Here is a 23,125-nt window from a genome sequence, read left to right as displayed (position 1 = left end):
TTTTGCGTCGTGAAATCTCTCCTAGAACCCCCTTCAACTGGCCCCACTCCAGAAGCCTCTCCTGCCAGTGTAATGTTAAGGCAACCTTTTTCCAGAGGAAAATTCAGACTGTCTATGGTATGTTCCGATAAGCCCCTAATCAGACATTGGCGGCCTCGAGGAACACATGTATGCCACTAACCTGATGAATCTGGCTACTTTTCCCTCTCTGACATTAGGTAGCCTCCCTGACACTGTGAGCAAAATTAAAATGGGCTCTCCTAAAGATCCGGTACCCCCACTCATCCTTTCTAGAGGAGCAAAGGTGGTTCTCCGTAACCTGCCCGAAATGGAAAATCTCTTGTTAACCAGGGGCATTGTCTCAGTGGCATGGAAACATGCAATTGTTAAAGCGCTCTTGAAAAAGTCAAACCTTGATCCCTTGATTTTGAAAACTATTGCCTAATTTCTCTCCTGCCTGGGACACTGGAAAGACATATTAATCTTTTACTCTCTGAACCTTTGGAAAAATATGATCCTATGCATCCTACATAGACCAGATTCTGTCCTTACCATGGCACAGAGATCACACTCCTGTCGGTGGCAGAAGAAGTTAAAAAGCTCCTAGACTCTGGGAGGTTTGGCAGTGATTATCCTCATTGATCTTAGTTCAACTTTTGATAATGTAAGTCACAATATTCTTGCAGACAGATTACAGGGTGCTGGAATTGCCGGAACTGCCCTAGCCTGTCTCATCTTTTTTGGAAGACAGGAGCTTCCAGATGTTTGAGGGGGTCTACACATCGGCCAGTCTACCCCTTATATGTGGAGTACCTCAGGGCTCCTCGTTGAGCCCTACTCTACTTGATCTATATAAGAGACCTCTTGTTAACATCGTCCTCCCTTGTGGGATTTCAATTATGTCTTATGCAGACGATACACAACTGGTATTTTCCCTCTCTCAGAGTCATAGTTCCACATCCCCCTCATTATGCCCTTGTCTAGAGATGGTTGGCAAGTGGATAAATTTAAACGGAGGCAAATGGAACTAATGATCCTGGGCAACAATCCCAATCCTTCATTTAATTTGGGCAGGCCAAGCTGCCTAGGTCCCCCTCCTCCCAACTCAAAAAATCAGCCATAAAGATCACAGGCATGTGGCTGGATAAATCTCTTAAATGTGACTCACTAGCTGTAAAATTTGCTTCTACTTACTATGATAGGCTGAGGTTCTTGAACAAAATGTTCCCTCTTCCCCCTTTTACCTCAAAAAGGCTGGTAGTCCCGGCGCTTATTCTCTCTCGCCTGGACAATGGCAATTCACTTTATTTGGGAGCACCCAAAGCCACAATAAAGAAATTGCAGATAGTTCAGAACTCTGCCGCTCAGATGCTACGCAACCTACTGAGACTTCAACCAACCCGACAAGCCCTACGCCTCCTCCACTGGCTGTCTGTGGCTGAGAGAATTACATTTAAATTACTCTGCATTACAATAGGGCAATTCATGATAAAAAGCATTGGAGCACGCGCTCACTTATATCCTTCTACACACCCGGGAGATCGCTGTGCTCTTCTAACACCTATTTGGCTAAGATCCCTGTCATTAAGAAAGAAAAGCATAGAGGCGTGCTTATTCATATAATGCAGCAAAACTGTGGAATAGCCTCCCTTATTCTCTTTGATCAGTTAAAAAGGAACTTCCTTTCCAGAAATCACTGAAAACCTGCCTTTTCCAAAATGGTTCTCTGTAAATTCCTCTTCATTTTCTCTGCTGCACTACCAGCGCTGGGATGCCTATGGGTAGCTTTGCGCTATACAAGTGCTCTCAGAATAGAATAGAACAGAATGCACCCACATAAATACCCGTTCTGTGACAAAACCCCAACTTGATATCTGGGACTTCATCAACATCCACTGCCCTGACCCACTGCCAGTTTTCCTGTTCTCTTCTTTTTAGCTGAAGCCTAGCTTTGGGCCTAATTTAAATCTCGGCGGATCTGGTCCCGTCATCACTTTTTTGATGGTTTCAACGCCCTCTTATTTGGTGGTCTACCCCCTCAATTTAGATGTTAGAGGGTTCATGAACGAAAGACTGATGGCGCCACAGGTAGGATTACCACCGGCATAATCACGATGTGCCTTTCCGTTAGGACAACTGTGGCTGGGATACCTCCATACTTCAGTTGGCGGACTCGAAGGAAATGAGGTACAAACGTAAAATAAATTCTGTTTCCAACTTCCATTTCCGTCTTGAACCCCATTGCACAGGTCTGCCCTTTGCTGCTCCAACTTCACCACAACAGTAATCAATTCCATTTTCACTGGGATCAAAGGTAGGTTTTGTACACATGTCTTACTATAAATCATATGTTAACATTTCCTTTAGCATCATGTATTTTTACATTGCCCTTATATGCAAGTTTATTCTAATGTGTAATGCATTAGTGTTCATTTTACAACTAATAAATGTAAATGAAAACACCAGTGCATGTGGGTGTACATTCATTAGTGTGTGTATCTTGCATGTGTGCTATGTTATATGCACAAACAAGCATTTGCAATGCAATAGGTCTCGCATTTACACGTGTTTGAGCTACTGGCATTGTAGATGATCCCACTGATCTTCATTGACTAAAACTGACTCCTAGCATCACAGACCCAAAGTTCAATGAGACCAGTGTAAATCCAACAGGTATGACTCCAACTACTGTAGATGATTTACTCCTGGACCTAAAGAAATGCATAGAATAAATAAATGTAAATTAAATTAAAATATATATCTGTTACAGTCAAAGTGTGAAATCCCGCATTCTATAGAATACCTAGGTAATGTATAGAATGCCTGAAAATGCCTGAAAATCGAACGTCAAAGTATGAAATGATTGATATTTTATACATTGCCTAGGCATTGTTTACTTTGCCGGATTGTCTGCCGGCAAAGTATATAATACACCTAATCCCGCCATTTTATTCCCGCCCGGCAATGTGTGAAATCCAGCATTCTATTGAATGGCTAGGTAATGTATAGAATGCCTGAAAATCGAACGTCAAAGTATGAAATGATTGATATTTTATACTTTGCCTAGGCATTGTATACTTTGCCGGATTGTCTGCCGGCAAAGTATATAATAGACCTAATCCCAGAGACAGCACAAGTTGTCAGCAAGCGAGGGGCAGAGACAGCACAAGTTGCCAGCAAGCGAGGGGCAGAGACAGTACAAGTAACCAGGCAAAGAGCAGGTGGCAGCGTGCGGTGGTGTGGGGAGCGACCTGCCTGCAAGCAGTGTCAGAGGTAGTGTATAGCATCCGGCTGAGGTTCCACAGACGCTCTGCCGTCATCCTGTCCCGTGGTTCTTGTATCACCATGTCGGAAGGGAGTGTAGTGCCAAGACAGGAATCACGCCATGCTGACATGCAACGACGGTTCTGCGATGAATTATCTCAAGTAAGAGCCAATGCTGCTAAAAACTGTGTTTTCCTAACCGAAACCAGTTACCAAAAGTTAGTGGACGATGTGAAAAAGGCTAAGACGACCATTAAGAAGGAACCACGGGACTATTGGCTGGTGAAACACTATGACGTAATGATGGTCGAGAATACGACTAAGTTGCTCTATCCTGTTAAAGAAGGTACGAGTGCTATTCAGTTTTACGTCGCGGACTCCGAGTTATTTGATGTACTCCATAAGGCCCATTTGGCTATTGGTCATGGAGGACGGGACAGGATGTTGAAAGAACATTCACCCTAGTATAAGAACATTACCCATCATGATATTGAGCTGTACATTCACCTTTGTGAGCCTTGCCAGAAGAAGCAAAAAGGTGTTAAAAAAGGTGTTGTGGTCAAGCCAATGGTTTTTTCTGAATTCAACTCCCGTCAGGTCGATCTCATCGATTTTCAGTCTCATACTGACAGAGAGTACAAGTTTATAATGGTGTACCAAGATCATCTCACTAAGTTTGTAGTTCTCAGGGCTCTGAAATCCAATAGAGCAGAAGAAGTAGCCTACAAGCTCGTCGACATATTTACGTTGCTGGGTGCTCCAACGATTCTACAGTCCGATAGCGGCAGGGAATTTGCAAACAATGTGGTAAGCAGCCTAAAGGAGTATTGCCCCACCTTGAAGATCGTCCATGGTAAGCCGCGCCACTCACAAAGTCAGGGGAGCGGCGAAAGAGCTAATCAGGACATTGAAAATATGCTGTGTGCTTGGATGCAAGATGAAAAAACTAGCTGCTGGAGTGAGGGATTGCGGTTTGTCCAACTTCTGAAGAACAGAGCTTTTCATTCTGGGATTAAGAGGTCACCATACGAAGCTCTCTTCGACTGCAAAGCTAGAGTAGGTCTCTCGACGTCGTCCCTGCCTGACGACGTTTTACAAGACGTAGAGACTGAGGAAGAGCTTGAAAAAATAATAGAGAGCGTACAAACAACACAACAGCAGGAAGAAAGACGGGATGAATCAATGCAAGAGGCACAGCTCCCTGCAGAAAACATAGCTGAGAATGCAATCCATGATGGAGGAAACCAAAACAGTGATGAAGCCATGGTTATCGAAGAGCCTTCCATTTCCGTGGTTACCGAAAATCCTTCTTCTTCCCCTATCTGTTGCGTCTGCTTAAAAGAAACCAGTGGTGCTCATACATGTCGAAAGTGTGGCCGAAACGTTCATGCCATCTGTGGACATTCTCCTAAAGACGATGACGGCGACGAAGTAGAAGGTTATGGGGTTAGCATTTTGTGAAATGCTTGCTTCAATATTGAGAAAGCTATCCAAAGTAAAATGGAATCGAAATCGAACCTTGAGATTCAGGCCAAAAAAATGAAAAGGGATTCTGACAAAAAAATTCCTCCTGTGCCTTTGGGTGCCACTGTGCGAGTTCCAACTCCCGACGTCGACAAAGGGCGGGGTGACTCACGCAATCTCTTGGCAGTTGTTATGAACGTGACGGAAGATGGCTTTTACCGACTTGGAACTGCACAAGGAATCTTGAAGCAACTCTACGCCAGATCACAATTCACTGCATGTCCAAAGAACTTGATGAGAATTGAAGATGTTCCTGACCACGAAATACCTCTCCGATCTGCAGCTACTTCTCAGTCCACAGCGACCAAGGATTCGTTAGGTGTATGTGCAAGACGAAATGCCAAAATATGAGGTGCCTTTGTGTGAAAACGAAAATTAAGTGCAATTCAAAATGTCACTCTCACCTTCCCTGCTGCAACAAGTAGGTCATGCCAGTTCTGCTTTAAGTCGTGAAATGTATGTAGAAGATCAAAGTGCCAAAATAGAAGGTGTTTTTGTGCTGCAACAAGTAGGTCATGCCAGTTCTGCTTTGTGTTTTACCGGTAAGAATATTCTGTTCGCATTCTGTAGGTCATGCCAGTTCTGCTTTGTGTTTCACCGGTAACAATATTCTGTTCGCATTCTTCTTTAAGTCGTGAAATCTATGTACAAGATCAAAGTGCCAAAATAGAAGGTGTTTTTGTGCTGCAACAAGTAGGTCATGCCAGTTCTGCTTTGTGTTTTACCGGTAAGAATATTCTGTTCGCATTCTGTAGGTCATGCCAGTTCTGCTTTGTGTTTCACCGGTAACAATATTCTGTTTGCATTCTTCTTTAAGTCGTGAAATCTATGTACAAGATCAAAGTGCCAAAATAGAAGGTGTTTTTGTGCTGCAACAAGTAGGTCATGCCAGTTCTGCTTTGTGTTTTACCGGTAAAAATATTCTGTTCGCATTCTGTAGGTCATGCCAGTTCTGCATTGTGTTTCACCGGTAACAATATTCTATTTGCATTCTTCTTTAAGTCATGAAATGTATGTACAAGATCAAAGTGCCAAAATATAAGGTGTTTTTGTGCTGCAACAAGTAGGTCATGCCAGTTCTGCTTTGTGTTTTACCGGTAACAATATTCTGTTCGCATTCTTCTTTAAGTCGTGAAATGTTTGTACAAGATCAAAGTGCCAAAATATAAGGTGTTTTTGTGTGAAGAATAAAAGTGAGTACAATTCCATGTGTTACTCTGGCCTTTCTTAGTGTAACAAGTACTTCAATCTCAGTTCTGCTTTCATTGTTTTCCGGTAAGAATATCCTGTGCTTTATTTCGTAGTTTTGTTCTTTGAGCTTCAAATGCATATTAATTAATAAAGGCTTCTCATCTTGTGCCCTTTTAACACTTTGCGTAAATGGTACTGGTCATTCTGTATAATGCCTAGGAATCTCATCTTGTGCCCTTTTAACACTTTACGTAAATGGTACTGGTCATTCTGTATTATGCCTTGGAATTGTATAGAATGCCTAGGAAAAGTATGTAACATTTTCACCAAAAACGTATATTTCCTAGTTTGCCTGTAAACCATCAGGCATTCTATACATTACCTAGGCATTCTATACAATACCGGGATTTCACACTTTGCCGAATGCCTAGGAATCTCATCTTGTGGCCTTTTAACTCCTTGCGTAAATGGTACTGGTCATTCTATATAATGCCTAGGAATTGTATAGAATGCCTAGGAAAAGTATGTAACATTTTCACAAAAAACTTATATTTCATAGTTTGCCGAAAACCATCAGGCATTCTATACATTACCTAGGCATTCTATACAATACCGGGATTTCACACTTTGACTGTAACATATATATGTACTTGTTTTTGCATGTTATTATACTGATGGTTGCATGGATGGATGAATGCCAGGATTATATGGCGTGGGGTAGATTGGCGGATGAGTGACTATGTGCCTTAATATCTCAGTAGGCTAGGCATTTGCCTAAAGATCTACTGGTCACTTGTTTATATGCTTGCATTGCTGACTTAAATGTGTATCCTTCTCAGTAGGAAAATTTGCCATATATATGGGTAAAATAGGACGTATTTTAGAGCCGGAGGAAATCAATTTAAGCTGTGCCGTATTGAAGTTGCTTTGTTAATAATTACAATAATGAAAACACTCGTAAAATTAAATGATAGACAGGTCGATAGGTAGGGAGAGAGAGATCGAGAGATAGTTAGATATCCCATTTTGCGTACTGTGGCATCGGAATGAACTATAAAATCCGACGCACACGCAGAAACGAGTAGTGCAAATCGTGATTCATGACAGACATTTTAACTAATGCGCGCCAGCACCAGGAATCTTGGACACAGCCGTCTCACTTGGCCAAAGTCTCTCAGGTTGGGTTTGAAGTCATCATGCGTGTGCCTGTGTGGATGGCCGCAAAGGGCCGCCGACGGGAAAGAGGGGCTGAGAGAAGAATGGAGTGGCCGCACGCCCCCTCAGAATCCCACGCGCACTGGTGACCACCTCGCTGGCCGCACCTGTCACCTCTCACGCCCCATGTGCACTATCAGGCAGCCACTGACGCGCCTCCCCAAGGTGAACACCACAGGACGGGGCAGACCGTTCAGATTTGTTTTTGTTCCCTTGCACACTTGGATCGAAATCGCTTTGTGTTTCAGGAGGCTGGCAGTTTTACAACCACACTTATTGCAGCCACCTGGCGCTGTATCTGGTGACAGGTAACAGCTGCTATATATTTCTCTGTCTAACAGTATACAGCAGAAAAGAATACCATGTATTACAACTGAAGATAATCCCCACCTGATGATCTATTAGTATTAGTATTAGCATTGTTTGCGCACTGTGAAAGAAAACTAACAAGCTGTCGCCATTGCGCAAAGGCAGCCGCTTGTTTAGATTTGCAAAAATAAACACGCGGCCGCCATTGCCAAAATAGTGCTTACTGACTAATGAAGGAGACAGTGTAACACCGCGAGTAAAATATCCAGTCCTGATGGGCGGTCAAAAAAGGAGACAGGGTGGTAACAAGGAGGGACTAAGAAGCCTCATATTGAACTGTAAGCCAGGGTTTACCAAAGACAATGACACCAGCCAATGAAAAATATGGGCGGGGCTTCCACAGCACTTACACAACATACCCTACTACAGCATGCCTCGCAGAGCGAGCAGCACATGCACTGCAACGCTAGGCTCTACCTAAAAAGAGCATGACACATTACCTACATATTTTCTTAAACCACACACAACCTACCTGTGAAGTGACACATTATAAGTGTGTTACTTACCAGTCTCCACTCATTTAGGGACTCACTCCATCAGGAAACCGCTAGGACAATGCCAGCACAGTGGGGAAATCTAAATCGTCTCAGCGCAAACCCGCTGGCTTGATAGCGACAGAGTACTGTTAGTCAGCAATGGATCCGCCACGTCGCTGGAGGTGCGTCACTTTTGCAAAGGTAAAAAGTCTGTTGATGCAGACAACAGTTCAGCCAGCTCACATATAAATACAGCAGACGGGACTCCATCAGATCAACAGAGTACTGATAACCACCACCACGAAGGGACAATGGGAGTCCCGCCAAGATCTAAATCAGGCCCTTAGTCTTTGATCCAATCCTGACATTTCATTAGCTGTTCAAGGCAATTACTCTGCACTAAGGCAGGACAGACCAAATAGATGAGGTATGGGACTGGCCACTATTATTGTTCCTGCTCTCTAATGCACCTAGCATCCAACTACCACACTTGCTAGACCATCTTATTTCAAGCTAGGGCTCAATACTAAATCTGTTCTTTTGGGAGGCACATATTTACCACCTGCCGGGCCTGCACAGTAGTTTAAGCTCCAAGCTGGCATACCTGACAGCTCCCTATTTTCTTACGGCTGTGCGTTTTTAGATTATAGGAGAAATGAACACCCACCTTGAAGATCTGGAAGCACGAGACTCATACTCCCAGATTGATAATTTGCAAATGCCTGGCCTCTCCAAGTTAGTTACCAGCCCCACTCACATTGCTGGCCATATTTTGGATCCTGTTTTAAGAAATGTTTAGTGGACTTCAATAACTGCTCCTCTACCTATAACTTGCTCTGATCCTCTTAGGGTTCCATTTAGTATGCCTACTGCTCTAGTACCTAGTGCACTCAACTCTTCTACTGACCCCATATGACTACCACTTCTACTTTACAAAGCAAAGACCTGTCATCCACTGCAAATCATTTTAACCCGTGGATTTCCAAAGCTTTGAACATCACTTTTCTACCAAGAAGGCATCCTCTACTTTATGGACACTGAGGGGTTTCGTTCTCTTAAATGACATTGTAAATATCTCAAACAGATATGGAGACAATCATATTCTAATTTTGACAAACTGACCTATAAATGTGCCATTGGTTATAACCATTGGCATGTTAGACTTACTCTTCCAGCTTACTTTGCAGATCATATCAGTAACAGCCACTGTTTAGCCTGCTAGACTAAGATCGGGCCCTAAGGACCATTTCTACCATCAAGTTGGGGTCACCTCCCGATCCTTGTCCTCATCACGCTTTTAATCTGGTAATCAATTTCTTTGGGCCCACTCTCACCTATCTTTGCAATCATCCTTTGTTTTCTGCTGCAGTTCCTGAGGTATTTAAACATGCTCAGATACTACCCTTACTCAAAACATTTGGTCCTGTCTAACTACTACCCATTCGTCTCCTATACTATTGCTAGTAACTTTATGAAAAACTGGTTAATAGCCTTCTTTCCTACTATTTAGAATCCAATGGTTTGCTCAATCCTTCCCAATCTAGATTTCATATATCTAGCAGCATGAAAACAACCTTTCCATCTGCTATTGATGATCTATGCCTTATCTTGTATCAGAGCAAGTCTACCAGACTGATCCTGCTTGATCTTTCAGCAGCATTTGATATGGTCTTTCATGCCATCCTTCTAACCACTTGTATAACACAGGCATCTTTCTTTGATCCCTTAATTAGCTTTGTCTACTCTCACCCAGCTTCTATGTAGCATTCCTCAATGTTCATTTTTCAGCCCAGCTCTTATTAATGTCTACATGTGACTGTTGCTGGTGATAGTCAAATCAATCCTTTCAATTTGACATTGTTTTCTATACTGATGAAACCCAGATCATCATCCCCATCTTGAGCAACTTTGCAGAGACCCATGCCAATTTCTGTTCAGGCATGACTTCTATGACCGACTGTATGAAATTTAATTGTTTAAAGCAGAACAATGATATGGTGGTATTATTATTTTGCAAACTAGCAACTACCTTGTCATCCTCCTGGTGAACTGCAAACTGAGCCAGCACACCTATACCCAGCCAAGGTTCTCAAAACTTTAGTAATCTTTTTGGGTCAGGATCTCACTATTCCAAAAAACACCAAGAGAGAAAGGGTTGAGTGGAACTACTCCTAGTCCCCTTGAAACAAGTACTAATAACAATAGAGGAGATGTTCCAAAACAAAACTTTAAAAAATCAAGCCAATTCTACGAATGAAAGTAAAAGGAAAGCTATTCTTATAAAATAACCCTCACTCACCAACCTAGTTGGTGACATGTTTCATCATGGGGTTCCCACCTGAGCATCTGAATGCTGCTAGGGTGTGCTGCGATGCCTGATTACAGTGGAGCAGGTGTTTTTCTTGAAAGAGTGAGTGTGGGTGAAAGCGAGAAGTGATAAAAAATGTCTTTATTGTTCCCAAAATTTTATAAAAGAACAATAAGGCAAGATTAAAAACAACAGGGGATGTCATGTGAGGTTAAATTGTCCTGTGACATCCAAACAATGTGTGCAGTGAAGTGAATCGCGGTCTACATGTTTCAGACTCAATGTGCCGATTTAGCGAGGCTTTCTTCAGGACCAGGGGTGTGCGCACACTAAGGTGCATCCATCTCTGTATCACTGATACAACCGCAAACTTACGATTTTCCTTTCAGCATTTAGTGAAAGGCAATGGAATGATTTGTAAAACAAACGTAAAGGTTAGTCTGTAGCGGCAGTTTACACACACGAGTCAGGTGCACAACAAACCGTGTTTTCATTCGTGCCTTCAAGGACATGTAATTGGCTATCCTGACTATGGTGGTGTGTGAAAGTATATTGCAGCCATACTGTGCACCCATCATAGTGTACCACAAACCCGTGGTTCTTGCAACTGTAAAGGGGTATAGCAACCTCTAAACCCCGTATATTGCCATACCCACAAGAACATTCCAAGGGGTGAGTGTCAGAAATGCTCACAATTAAGTGAGCTTCCGAATTAAGGAGAACGCGTGACATACAATGCAACAACAGCGAGTGGCGCGGCACTCATGTGTACAATTAAACAGACAAACACTAAGAAGAGAGAAAAAGGGACAACTGTCCTAGGCTTGATGACAATTGCAGAAGAACACTGAACTCAGGCCTCGTCACCCACACAGCAAATCAATACACGAAGCGCTCAGTCCTGCCTGACTAAATGAAAAACAGTGCCAACAATGTCAAAGAACTCTTCACAATTATAGAAGACTATACCTCCCTGATGTCAGCTCCATCCACATCACTCCCTCTCAGGACCTCTGCAACCAGTTCTCCCACTTCTTCTTTAACAACATAACCAATATCTACAACAACTTCGCCAGCCAACTTTGCCGCCCTCCAAAAAACAAAACAACCCCCCCAGGAATCACCCTGACTTGCTGGTCCACGATATCTGTGACAGAAACAGCCTCAACCATGTGAACCATCCACTTAGGAGCCCCTTTGAGCCCCTTCCCACACTTCATCTTCACCAGTGGACTGAGCCCCAACTGCTCTATGCTCCCAGCGATCCACATTTGCCTCACCTCTCCCCCTTCCTGGAAACATGGAAACACACCACCATTCTTATAATTCTAGCGAAACTCTCAGGAGACCCCAGATACTGGCTAACTAATAACTGATCTCCCTGCTTCCCTGAACAGCAAACATCCATGAAGAAAACATTAATAGATGACATTTTGACCACCTCAACAACAAACACGTCCTTGAGCCCTCTCAATCAGGCTTCAGAGGCAACCACAGCACTACAACTGCCTTCATTGCCACCACCAATGATATTTGCATGATCATGGACAGAGGAAACACAACAGCACTCATCCTACTTGACCTTTCCACCGTTTTCAACACCGTCTCCCAAACCATCCTCATCCATTACTTACACAACTCTGGAATAAGAGGACCTGTGCTCCGATGGATCTGCTCCTTCCTCACAGGTCAGCCTGACACTTTACACCTCTATAGCCATAATCCTCATCTGTGAAGTACCCAGTGATCCTTGCTCAGTCCTACACTCTTCAACATATACAGGACCTTGCTTGCTGGCATCATCAGATCTCATGGAATCAACATCATCTTGCATGCGGATGATACCTAACTCATCATTGCCCTCTCCGATGACATGCCAAACACCCAGACCACCTTCACCACCAACTTGACTGAAATTGCCAAGTGAGTGAAGGTCAACTGCCTCAAGCTCCACTCTGACAAAATAGAAGTGATCCTTTCAATCAATCAATCAATCACGGTTTGTAAATCGCAGCTACTCACTCGTGAGAGTCTCAAGACGCTGGGAGGTGGGGGCACTGCTGGACCGTCTGAGCACTGGGATTCAGTCGAAGAGCCTGGTCTTGAGATCCTGCTTGAATTGGGTTAGCATCAAGGAATAGGCAGAGAGAGAGGGTGTTCCAGGTCTTGTTGGAGAGGTACGAGAAGGATCTTCCTCCGGTTTTAGTCTTGTGGATCTGTGGGATGATGGCCACGGCCCGCTGGGCAGAGTGAAGGTGCCTGGTTGGAACGTGGAATGCAAGGCGGCTGTTCAGGTATGCTGGTCCTCCATTGTGGAGGGCTTTGTAGGTGTGTGTGAGGAGCTTGAAAGTGATTCTTTTGTTGACTGGGAACCAGTGGAGTTTTCGGAGGTGTTCAGTGATATGGCTTCAGCGGTAGTGCTGTGGTTTTCTGAGGAGTTTCTGGATGACGCCAGCGTAGAGTGCGTTGCCATAGTCGAGTCTACTGCTGATCAGTGCATGGGCGACCACTTTTCTGGATTTGGTGGGGATCCATCTGAATATCTTTCACAGCAGGCAAAGTGTGTGAAAGCTAGATGAGGAGATGGCGTTGAACTGATGGTTGGTTCATTGTGATAGAGGAGTCCAGTATGATGCTGAGGTTTCATGTGTGGTCCGTGAGGGTGGGCAGGGTTCCCGATGCGGAAGGCCACCAGGGTCGTCCCATGCTGAGGGGGGGTCCCAGGATGAGGAATTCGGTCTTGTCTGAGTCAAGTTTGACTCTTCAGAAAGTGCCCCACTCTTTGGACTCTGGCTTGGTGGTCAGCCGACCTCAGACAAGCATCCAACATCAGCCAGGAACCTCAGCATAGTGGTAGAAGAAGAACTCTTGATGACTAAACAAGTCAAAACCTTGGAATCATCCTGCTTCCACACCCTCAAACTACTCTCAAGTGTCGCCTACTCGACACCTGGAGAACTATCAGCCAGGTACTAATAATCAGCAAACTAGACTACTACATACCCTTGCATGGTATCACCACCCAACTCATCAAATGTCTCCGGGTCACCCAGAATGCAGAAGCTAGACTTATACTCCACCCACCCACCCCAAACTCATATCACAAACCACTTAAAAAAAAATACACTGGCTCCCAGTTCACAAACACACTCTCTTCAAACATTTCAGTCATACATACAAGACTCTACACATTCTTGGCATTACCTACCTGAACAGCGGAATCAGCCTCCATACGCCATCCAGAATCCACCACTCAGCCAGCCTCCAGGTATCTCACCCCCCCTGCCTCCACAGAACTAGAGCTGGTGGTCAAGTTTTCTTACACCTCGCAACTAAAGCCTCAAACAAACTATCCATGCTCATCAGAGCAGCTAGCTCTGTCCTTGAGTTTCACAAGAAACTCAAATCCTGGCTCTTTGACTAGATGCCAGTCAGGACCCAGCACGTCTACTGGTACAAAGACACCCACCCTCCCCCTCCAGCTGATATGCATGCCATACATATATACTAAACATATTATAACATAATATGCATGCCTTACGATTGAGATATAACAACACTTCCAGGCCATGCCAGTGGCACCAATGTGATACATAAATGACATCAAGGATACCAACAAAGACAATGACAATACCTTCCATACACCCAACAAAACTTCCGTCAATTGTTGAACGAAAGAATAGTCTTTACTCACCATATTTAATATAGTCAAGATGAACCTTCTGGTAGCATCAGATCCGTGATAGGAAACCATAGATGGGTCAGCAACAACCACTGTCTCTATGTTGTATTCCTGTGACAGTTTATGAGAGTATCGCTTTCCTCTTCCAGGTTCTGATGCTTTTGAATTCTTAGACTTTCTTTTATCTATAACATAAACATTTTATTTAATTATTGAATGGCCACTTGCTGTTGTAGACACACCTATGTACAATATAAAATTAACCAAAACATTATTTAAATTCACAAAAAAGTATCACACAGTAACTGGATAAAATGTAGGTAATTCATTAAATGACTAATAAATATATACTCTTGGAGCTAAAAGTTTAATAGCCCTTTTCAATAAAAAGGTGATATAATAATATCAGTGGGTTGCCTGACCTAAGTGGCAATGTACAGGGTAAAAAACATATTAAACAGGGTCACTCGATTAAATAAATGTTTTCTCACAAGTCTACCTGTCATAATCAAAGCAGTCCATATATAAAAGGTGACTGTGAGGGCAAATCAGTTCTATAACACGTAGTTAGAGCTTCAGATATATCAGTTACATTATAATTTTCGAATGGGGTGCAGACGAATTCAAGTGGGGGGGTCACCAACCTGGGGCAGATCAACATAACGAGCATGATAGTTTCCTTTGCCCTTATTTCACAAATGCAATATCTATCAGGTTATTTTCCTTTATTTCATTTGGCTCCAGATATTGAACATATAATGTGCACTGTGCTTCAGAGTGGATTACATTTACATGAGTCTCAAAACCCATCTGACTTTCTTATGCGAGAGATAAGTAAACATCAAAGAATGTGTTCTTGACATAACTAACGAGATCCTTGGTTTTTTACTACCAGTATAATTCCTTTATTTTTGTGGGTGCTCCAAGGGTCATAGTGGAAGGATCTTCAAACATAAGTTCTAAATCTAGCAACTTTATGGTGCTGCATGCCCTGTTTGCACTAACGCAAGATAACATATCCATCAGAGATTTTAAATGTGTTACCGCTTGTTGGCTTTTAGCAAACAAACCCAATAAAAGATTTGGCACAAGAGAGAGAATATCACAGATTGGTGTAACTCCAAGTTCCAGCTATAGAACATTGAAAGAGGGCTGCTCTAGCTAGGCTAAATAGGGACCTCAGGAAATGGTTCACAAGCTTTTGTAAAGCCATAGGCACTGGTTACAAGTTGAGCAGTTCATTCTGTACTGTGGAAAACTCATGTTTACCCACGGGACAGAATTACGCTATATAACCCAACATTGGTTAAATTTCGGCAGGTCAAACCTGCCAGGGGCGGTTCCTCCACTAGGGTGAAGGAGCATCGCCCCACTGCTTTCTCGCAGTGTGAGAAGCAGAAACATAGAATGGTAAAACTTCCATTTTATGCTTCTGCTTCTCGCACTGTGAGAAAGCAGAAGTGTTTCGTTGAGGGCAGGTTGAAGGGCGGGGCTGCTCTAGGGCAGGGGAGGAGTGGCTTGCCAATTGCTGAGGGCGCTGACTGTTTGATCGGTATTTACCGACCATGCAGATTTTGGCGTGTTATGCTTTTCCTCAATAACACATAAGAAGTGCTATTTATAGCACCTAGTAAATAACAAACCCTAGAGTATTGTTATTTTCCAGGTGTGATCAATAGCACCCTTGCTTGTAAACAGGCCCATAATCTCTTATATAACACCAGTCTTGACCACTTAGATTGCTGCTGTTACTGCTCTGGTTCCCTATGCATGGAGTATGGTACTCATTGACTGGGCAATCTTTAGTTTGCATCTGATAATAACAGTTGTAATCTGTTTTAAGGTTGAGACAGCCTTCGCTCTATGCTTGCTCCAGGTCTACTTTATATCAAAACACATTCACGAATAGTCAAACTGGTCCGCATGTTCAAGTGGTTATTCGTTAACTCAAAAAGAGCATCCAAGGGACGATTCGGTTATAATATCATTGTTTAGTTTTTTTCTACATTTGTTATCAGTTGTTTTTATGACAGAAATCAACAAAATCTTCAATTTCTTGAGTACGGAGAGTTTTGTCAAAGCGAAGAGGACCGCATCATCTGCAAACATTATTATTGCAATCATAGAATTGCAGAGTTTGGGTTTACTGAGATTCAGCTCTCCCAAGTGTAAGCCAAAAGTAAAGAGAAGATGAAAGGGGCACACACCTGAAGTCACCAATTACTCTTCGGTAAACTCTCTATTCAGGCAAAAGGGCACCTTAGACATAATATCTCTATGTAGGTGAGGTAAGCCTGTTAAAAAGATAAGTAGCTCAGTTCCTATTGTTCGAGGACAAACCATAAACGGTCTTTGGAGACTAGATCAAAGGCAGACATTAGATCAATAAATGTTAAACACAGCAGTGCTCCTCTATATATTAAATATTTATTACAAATTAGAAACAAACAAATTGCTTCATCAATGCCTGACTGATTATCAGCGAGAATGGTTTTTCTGTCAACCCAATCTTGAATTCGATTAAAAAGAACTCAGCTATAAATTTTACTAGCCACAACCAGCAGTGACATAAAATGGTCATTGCAAGGATCTGAGTGAGAACACTTCCTAGGTATCAGAACAATTATTGCAGTGCACTGCGAACTTGAAGTTACATCAGTTACAAACATAAGAAAGTGATGGAACCCAAAGGATCGTCCTTAAAATGATCTGCTTGAACAAAGTCTGGTCCAGGCACTTTGTTAGATTTTTAGGGCATAAAAGCATACTCTATCTCAGTGTCCAATAAATTCAATCTATTATATTGAACAGAACTTTTCTCTGTGGAGTTTAGACTTTATAAGGGTTTTTGGTCAGTTACGCTGTAGACATAAATCTTCAAATAGTGCCCTACCCAAGCAGAGCTATTCCAATTCAAAGGTGAGACAAAGAGGGAGGATATGTATCTTGGAAAGCCAGCCAGAGCTAAGAGCTATGGTGAGCGCCCTGGACGTATTCTGGCTCATGAGCTGAGGGCCCATAGGACCCCTAGTGAAATAGTATGTGTACGGGGAAGTGAGGAACTAGACATACCTTATCCGCAGATATTATATGCCCATTTATGGAATACTACGTCACTCTCTATGGGGCAGAGAACACACAGCGGGTGCCCCCACAAGATGAGTAACAATCAGATGCCAGTCTTGCATAGTTCGAAACAAAAGATTGGGAACTTCCCAATGAGAAGGTAATAGGTGGGGGGGAGATACAGGAATCTATGAAATCACTGCCTAGTGTGAAAGCTCCAGGTTTGGATGGCCTAATACCAGAATTTTAAATAGAATATGCAACCATATTCGCACCCAAGTTATGAGACATTTATGGCAAAGCTAGATCAAGTGGCTTGCTCCCTACACTTTATGAGAAGCAATCATCACAGTTCTCCTGAAACCAGATAAACTACCAGATAAATGTTCATCCCATCGTCCTCTGTCAGTAATTATTCTTGACAGAAAAAGTTTGGACGGAATTATGACTAAAAGACTGTACCACATATGCGCGATATGGTCTAATGCAGATTTTTACCACTCCGCCTCGAACAACTGCCAAATTTTCTTCACATTGTTATGTTATATAGACCCCGATCTCTCTGCTGTGGCAGTCCTCCTTGGCACCCAAAAAGCATTCAACACTCTCTTATGGTCTTATTTATTTGCACCACTTTCCTGAATGAGGCTAGGTGAAGGCCTCCTGGGTAGGATTTGTTTGTTATACAACCAGCCACAAAAGAGACTGAGTGTGATATATCTTGAGGCACAAGGCAGAGGTGTCCACTGTCACCGCTATTATTTGTGATAGTAACTGAACCCCTAATTATTATCATGAAAGATAAACATCATCGTCGAGACTCCTACCTTGCAGGCAGCAGCTATTTGACATCACTATGGGCTGGTGATCAATCTATATGTCAAGCACCTAACCAACAATCTCTGCCTATTCTTACAGGAGATTATGAAATCCCACGAATTCTCCAGACTTCAGATGAACTACCTTAAATCATTAATGTTCCCCCTTACCTATGTGAGGCTTAAACCAGTGACAGACTTTCCTCTAATCTGGTATGATACCAAAACACACAATATCTGGGGATGATGAAACACCAAGATCCTGCTACAGCGCTTAGGGCCAATCATGAACATGCTGTTCAAAAAGGTGAACAACAAGCACAACAAGCGACCCCCTGACTCTTTCAGTCGCTGCACGGATGGCTGTCTTAAAAATGGTCTTCTTCCTTGGACTACTTTATCTATTCTCTAATATTCCCCTAACACTAACATACGTTTTAGGTCTCGCCTGACCCAGCGCATGTGCTGGTCTGGCGAGACATTTTGTGAGGGCTACAAAAAGTGCTACCAGGCCAGCCTAGAGCTACAGTGCATGTGCGCGGGCACGCGCGCCGCGCTTGACCGAGGTTACTTTCACTTTCGCGGCCGCTTTGATGTTTGATCGCGATCACTTTCTAGGCCGCAGGGCTGCTTGGCATAGCCAACAGGTCTCGCTTTAGGGACCTTATAAGTATTTAGTTATGCAACTGTTGCATGGCTAAACACTTATAAAGTCCCACAGGCGAGACCTATTGGCTATGCCAATGCTTGTTTTCAATGATATTTGCACTATACTTGTCAGTTGTACATGGGCCAACAAACAACATGGGGTTAGGTGTAATGTGTTGACACAAAATAACTCGAAGACTGCACTAGCAAAATATTTATTTAACTAGACACACCCTGATTTCCACTTACCATCTCACACCATTGAACATGACATGGAGGGAGACACCCCACTAACTGCCTTTATTATAGTACAGATACAGTGCCCATGCCCAAACTCTGACACTACTCTCAATGCAGCTGATAAATGGCACGTATTTGAATAACCCGCTGGCACGGACAAGGTGTTCTCACCTCCGTATCCAATCTGTAATAATACACTTCTTCCCTTGTCTTATGAGCCAAGAGGACAGAAACACCTATGTACATTGGGCGGTCTCTTTGTCAGTGGTAAATTCTTAGCACTACGGGCAACTAAAGAGAAGGAAGGGTCCTCCCTCCAGACGGATTCATGTACTGGTGAATATGAAAAACATAGAACGCACACTTGCCACAGCTCCTCGATCTCCCACCTACCTTTATAGCCATAATATTGACCTTTACTTCCAACTCTCCCTGCGGCCTAAATCCTAAGGTTATATAATGCGACCTTAAACTCTGCCATGAGTAGTGGTGGATTGACATCAAGATGGAAATAGGAACATGATCTCAATACAGTTGTATCTTAAGATATTTGGGCCTACTGTTGTACACAGATGCAGAAAGTATCCCTAAACAGTGGACGCAGACTACTACATTTCAAATTTCTGCATCGTGTACACTACATCCCTGCATGTCCAGCAGTGGATTTCGACACACAACAACGAGTGAAAATTAATAATTTATTAAATTTTCCCTCGTGGTCAACTGTTGAAGCCTCCCCCCCAACCTGGCCCCACCGCTCTTACCTGCCCGGGCAGCTACTGTGCATGTCTGCAGCCAAGGGACTTGGGAAGAACTCAACCTATCCGTTATGTCACTGTCTAGTGGCCACTACTTTCACTTGGTATGAGCCTTCCCGGTTATATTCTCCAATTGGGAGTTACTATATAGAAGGCCTTTGTCCATTCCCCTCTCTGCATCTCCCCTGAAGGCACTGCTAGGATATGTTAAAGCTATTTGCAAACCCTCCCGCAGATTCACAGCACTAGCCTTGTTTTGGCCAGAATGCAGAGTCGCCATCCACTGCTGGAGGGATCCTACTCCTGAAGTGAGGGACTAGATTGAGGATTTAATTTAATGCAATGAAACTATGGAGGGCTGTGCAGCCACGTTACCTCTCACGCCCAGGACTAAAAATATTTTTGTCCCGGCTTTGGTCTTTCCTCCTTACCCAAGACACACCTACATCACCACCCATAACGTAAAGATTGAGTATTTGTAGCCTCACTGGGACAAAAGGTTTTTTGTGAGTCTCTTGTTAATTAATGTTTACCCTGAGCACTGTTAAATATTTATTTACTAACTGCAAGGCTTTGTTCTCTTGTGTCATCATTTTACAATGGATTATGTAATTGAAATCAAGTCATATGTTGATGGAATTACTTTGATTTTGACAAAAACATAAATAAAGAGTTAAAAAAAACAACTGAATAAGTGGTTGCTACTCAAGACCATCTATTTCGGATTTTAATCCATGTACGTTTCAGCTGTCAAGTCTTGGGAGATTCGGCTGTGAATTGGGGGTGCAGTATAAAATATTGTTTTATGATAAATATAATAAATAAAGCCAGAGGTCTAACCATTTGCTCTATTTCGTTCTTGTTCCCAACAATGACATCCATCTGTGGTCCCATTGTTATTTAGGAGATGGGAATATTACTATACATAACCGGGACATCTTGAAGAGTGACAACTGAGATAATTGAGGAAAAAGCCAGAGGGTTGGAAGGGAGATCTTTATGGGATGCTCAATTTTCTTTCTTTCATAGTGTGATCACACACGTAGATGTCTTGTGATATTCATGATGCAAGTTTATCTGTTGCTTGCCCAGATTGACCAAACTTTCAACCGGCAACGTCTGTAAACCGTTGCTGCAAATTAAGTGCTTTTTATAGTTATTGGTGGTAATTTCACTTCAATATATTTTGTCCTGCTCATTAGGCAGAGCTGCACTGCATTGAGGTGGTTAAGTAGAAGGTAATTGGCATGTTTTTAACTCGGGCCCATATATGTGATGTAGAGATGGTCTTCCTGGTCACGTGAGAAGATGGTTCCCCTGCTAACTCACCAAGTGTGGCTACCAATTTGTTACATCATTTTTGCAAACACCTTGGAACAGTGACACATGAGCATGCCTTACAAACAGTCATTGCACGAGTTATCCTTTATATGAATATTAGTTATAATTTGTTTGGTGTAGTATAATGTTTATACGTTTGAGGAAGGTCTCCTTATGGGTGGATATCTAGTTATTTTGTCAATGAGCATACGTTAGCAAAATTCACTGGTACACTACATTTACTTGAGTGTAATTAGTTCATGTGGGACACTTAAAGGATTCCAGTGGCCAATTGGATGTCCCAGCTGGAAGATACAGGCCACTGCAGTCAACTATAGCTGCTTACCCACAATAGGCTCCAATTATAATGAACTGATGAGGACTCTTTTTGATTGATGGTTGGCTAGTGGTTTTGATATATCATATTACTGGTTATCTAGAGAAGCCCCACATTCCCCTATGTGTTTACTGACCTCAACATTTATAGAAGAGAAAACTGAGGCCCTACATTCCAAGGAGTGACAAAGAAGTAATCGGAAAACAATCAACCATTCAGTCTGGTTATGCTAAATCGGAGGCACTACAACAGGAGTAGAGGGTAAAAGCGAGAGAAGAGAGTACAGATAGCAATGCGAGGTCCCTTAGATCTCAACCCTGTTTCTTTCTTGAAAGGTCATGTCTGCTCATGTCTGCTCCAGTGTGTATGCTCCAAAGTATATCAAGGTTTTGGAGTAGTAGTTTGTGGCTCCTTGCTCCTCTAAGAGTCACAAGGCTGCCCACATCAAATCAAGCATTACCCTGTAACGTGTTATGGCAGACAGCAATGTGTCCTATCATGGCGGTTCAAAGTCCGACTGGCAGAACAACCTGCACTGATGGGGCATCTATGCCAGCTGGCAAATTGTGGGCCACTATCTCCTTTGATTGCAGATGCAAGCAGTGAAGGTGAAAAACAGGATGTGTATACGGCCAATACTGTCTCTAGCGGCCTCTTTTCAATCACAAGTCCGTCTACAGTATCGATTGCCAGACGCTTCCGCTTTCCCTCAGCTGTTGAGTAGCCACTTTAAAAGGCTGATGTCCAAAGATCTACATGTCTACAAGTGATTTCAAGACAACACCTAAAAAACACATAGGCACCTCCTTACCATGCGTGCTCCCACTGAACCTTGTTCACAAATCTTTCTGTCCACCTGAACTCCACTTAGGTCCCCAAAGTGTAATTTACATTCGTGTTTTGCAAATTCTGCTACACAAAACCAGAAATAGTGAGCTTTTATAATATGGAGATTTCATTTGTCCACGAGGAAAAGAGCACTCAACCTGCGAACAATTCCAGATGAATGAATCTATTTGAGGAAAGCAAAATGCCAGAAAGGGGAATTACAGAGGTGGGGGGCCAAGTGATGACAAGCAAAGAACCACAAAGTGGCAACTCTGCATGTATTGGCACATTTTTAGCAAATGTTTTTCATGAGGCTCATCAACCTAGGATAGGAAGACTTGTTTTGGAAATAGAAGGAGTAAATATATTTCCAGTATAGGAAAAGGAAGAGGTGCTCGGGAAGGCGTTTCCCCACATGGTAAAGGATTTTTCTTGTGGAGGAAACCCGTCATTCACAGTAAAGTGCAAAACGTACAGTAGATTTCACAGGTTAGGTGTAGTAGGCCAGGGCAAATGGTTGTAAGTCTACAATTAGAACAGATTTCCTAGTGTGACCCACTGCCTGAAATGCAATGAATTCCTTAAAAAGGGGCCATTCAAACCTAGATGTGAGTGTATTCACGTGGATCCGCTCTTTCCAGAGCGCAACAAACATTACAACACTGCTAAGCAATATGGGAAAATGTTTACAAATAACTACTGTGGGATGCAATCTGCAAAGAAGAAGCATTATGAAGTACATTTCACAGAAAAATGCGGATATTGAAAGGAAATCTTCTAGGCTGGATGAAATGAAAACCGAAACCAAGACATACACAGCTCTGCCAGTCCTTCGCGTGAATGTGTTTTCTGCAGCTGCATTTTAAGATGCAGATTCAGATGTATGATTCCTTTCCCTCCCATCTCACACACCTTTACAAACATGTTTACCGACCATTCATGCAAGCTGAAAATTTTCCTTATTATCTAATACTTATTTGGAAACATAACCCCGCTCATAATAAATCTGAATATTGCAATGCATGTGGATTTAGAGCTGCAAGGGTAGTTGCAAGTGCACATTGCATTAAAAACTGCAAGA

The 23,125-nt window shown here is 42.8% G+C and overlaps 1 protein-coding gene across 1 annotated transcript in view; it reads right to left on the bottom strand.

The window, feature by feature from the left end:
• Positions 1–23,125, bottom strand: part of ADAMTS19 (ADAM metallopeptidase with thrombospondin type 1 motif 19) — a 1,193,695-nt gene that overhangs the window by 879,715 nt on the left and 290,855 nt on the right. The window contains exon 4 of the mRNA XM_085632713.1: positions 14,042–14,214. Coding sequence (XP_085488839.1) covers positions 14,042–14,214 — 173 coding nt within the window. The remainder of the gene's footprint in view (positions 1–14,041; positions 14,215–23,125) is intronic.

This window comes from Triturus cristatus, chromosome 2_1, assembly GCF_964204655.1.
Source record: "Triturus cristatus chromosome 2_1, aTriCri1.1, whole genome shotgun sequence".
NCBI lineage: Eukaryota > Metazoa > Chordata > Amphibia > Caudata > Salamandridae > Triturus > Triturus cristatus.
This window is presented reverse-complemented; position numbering and strand designations above follow the sequence as displayed.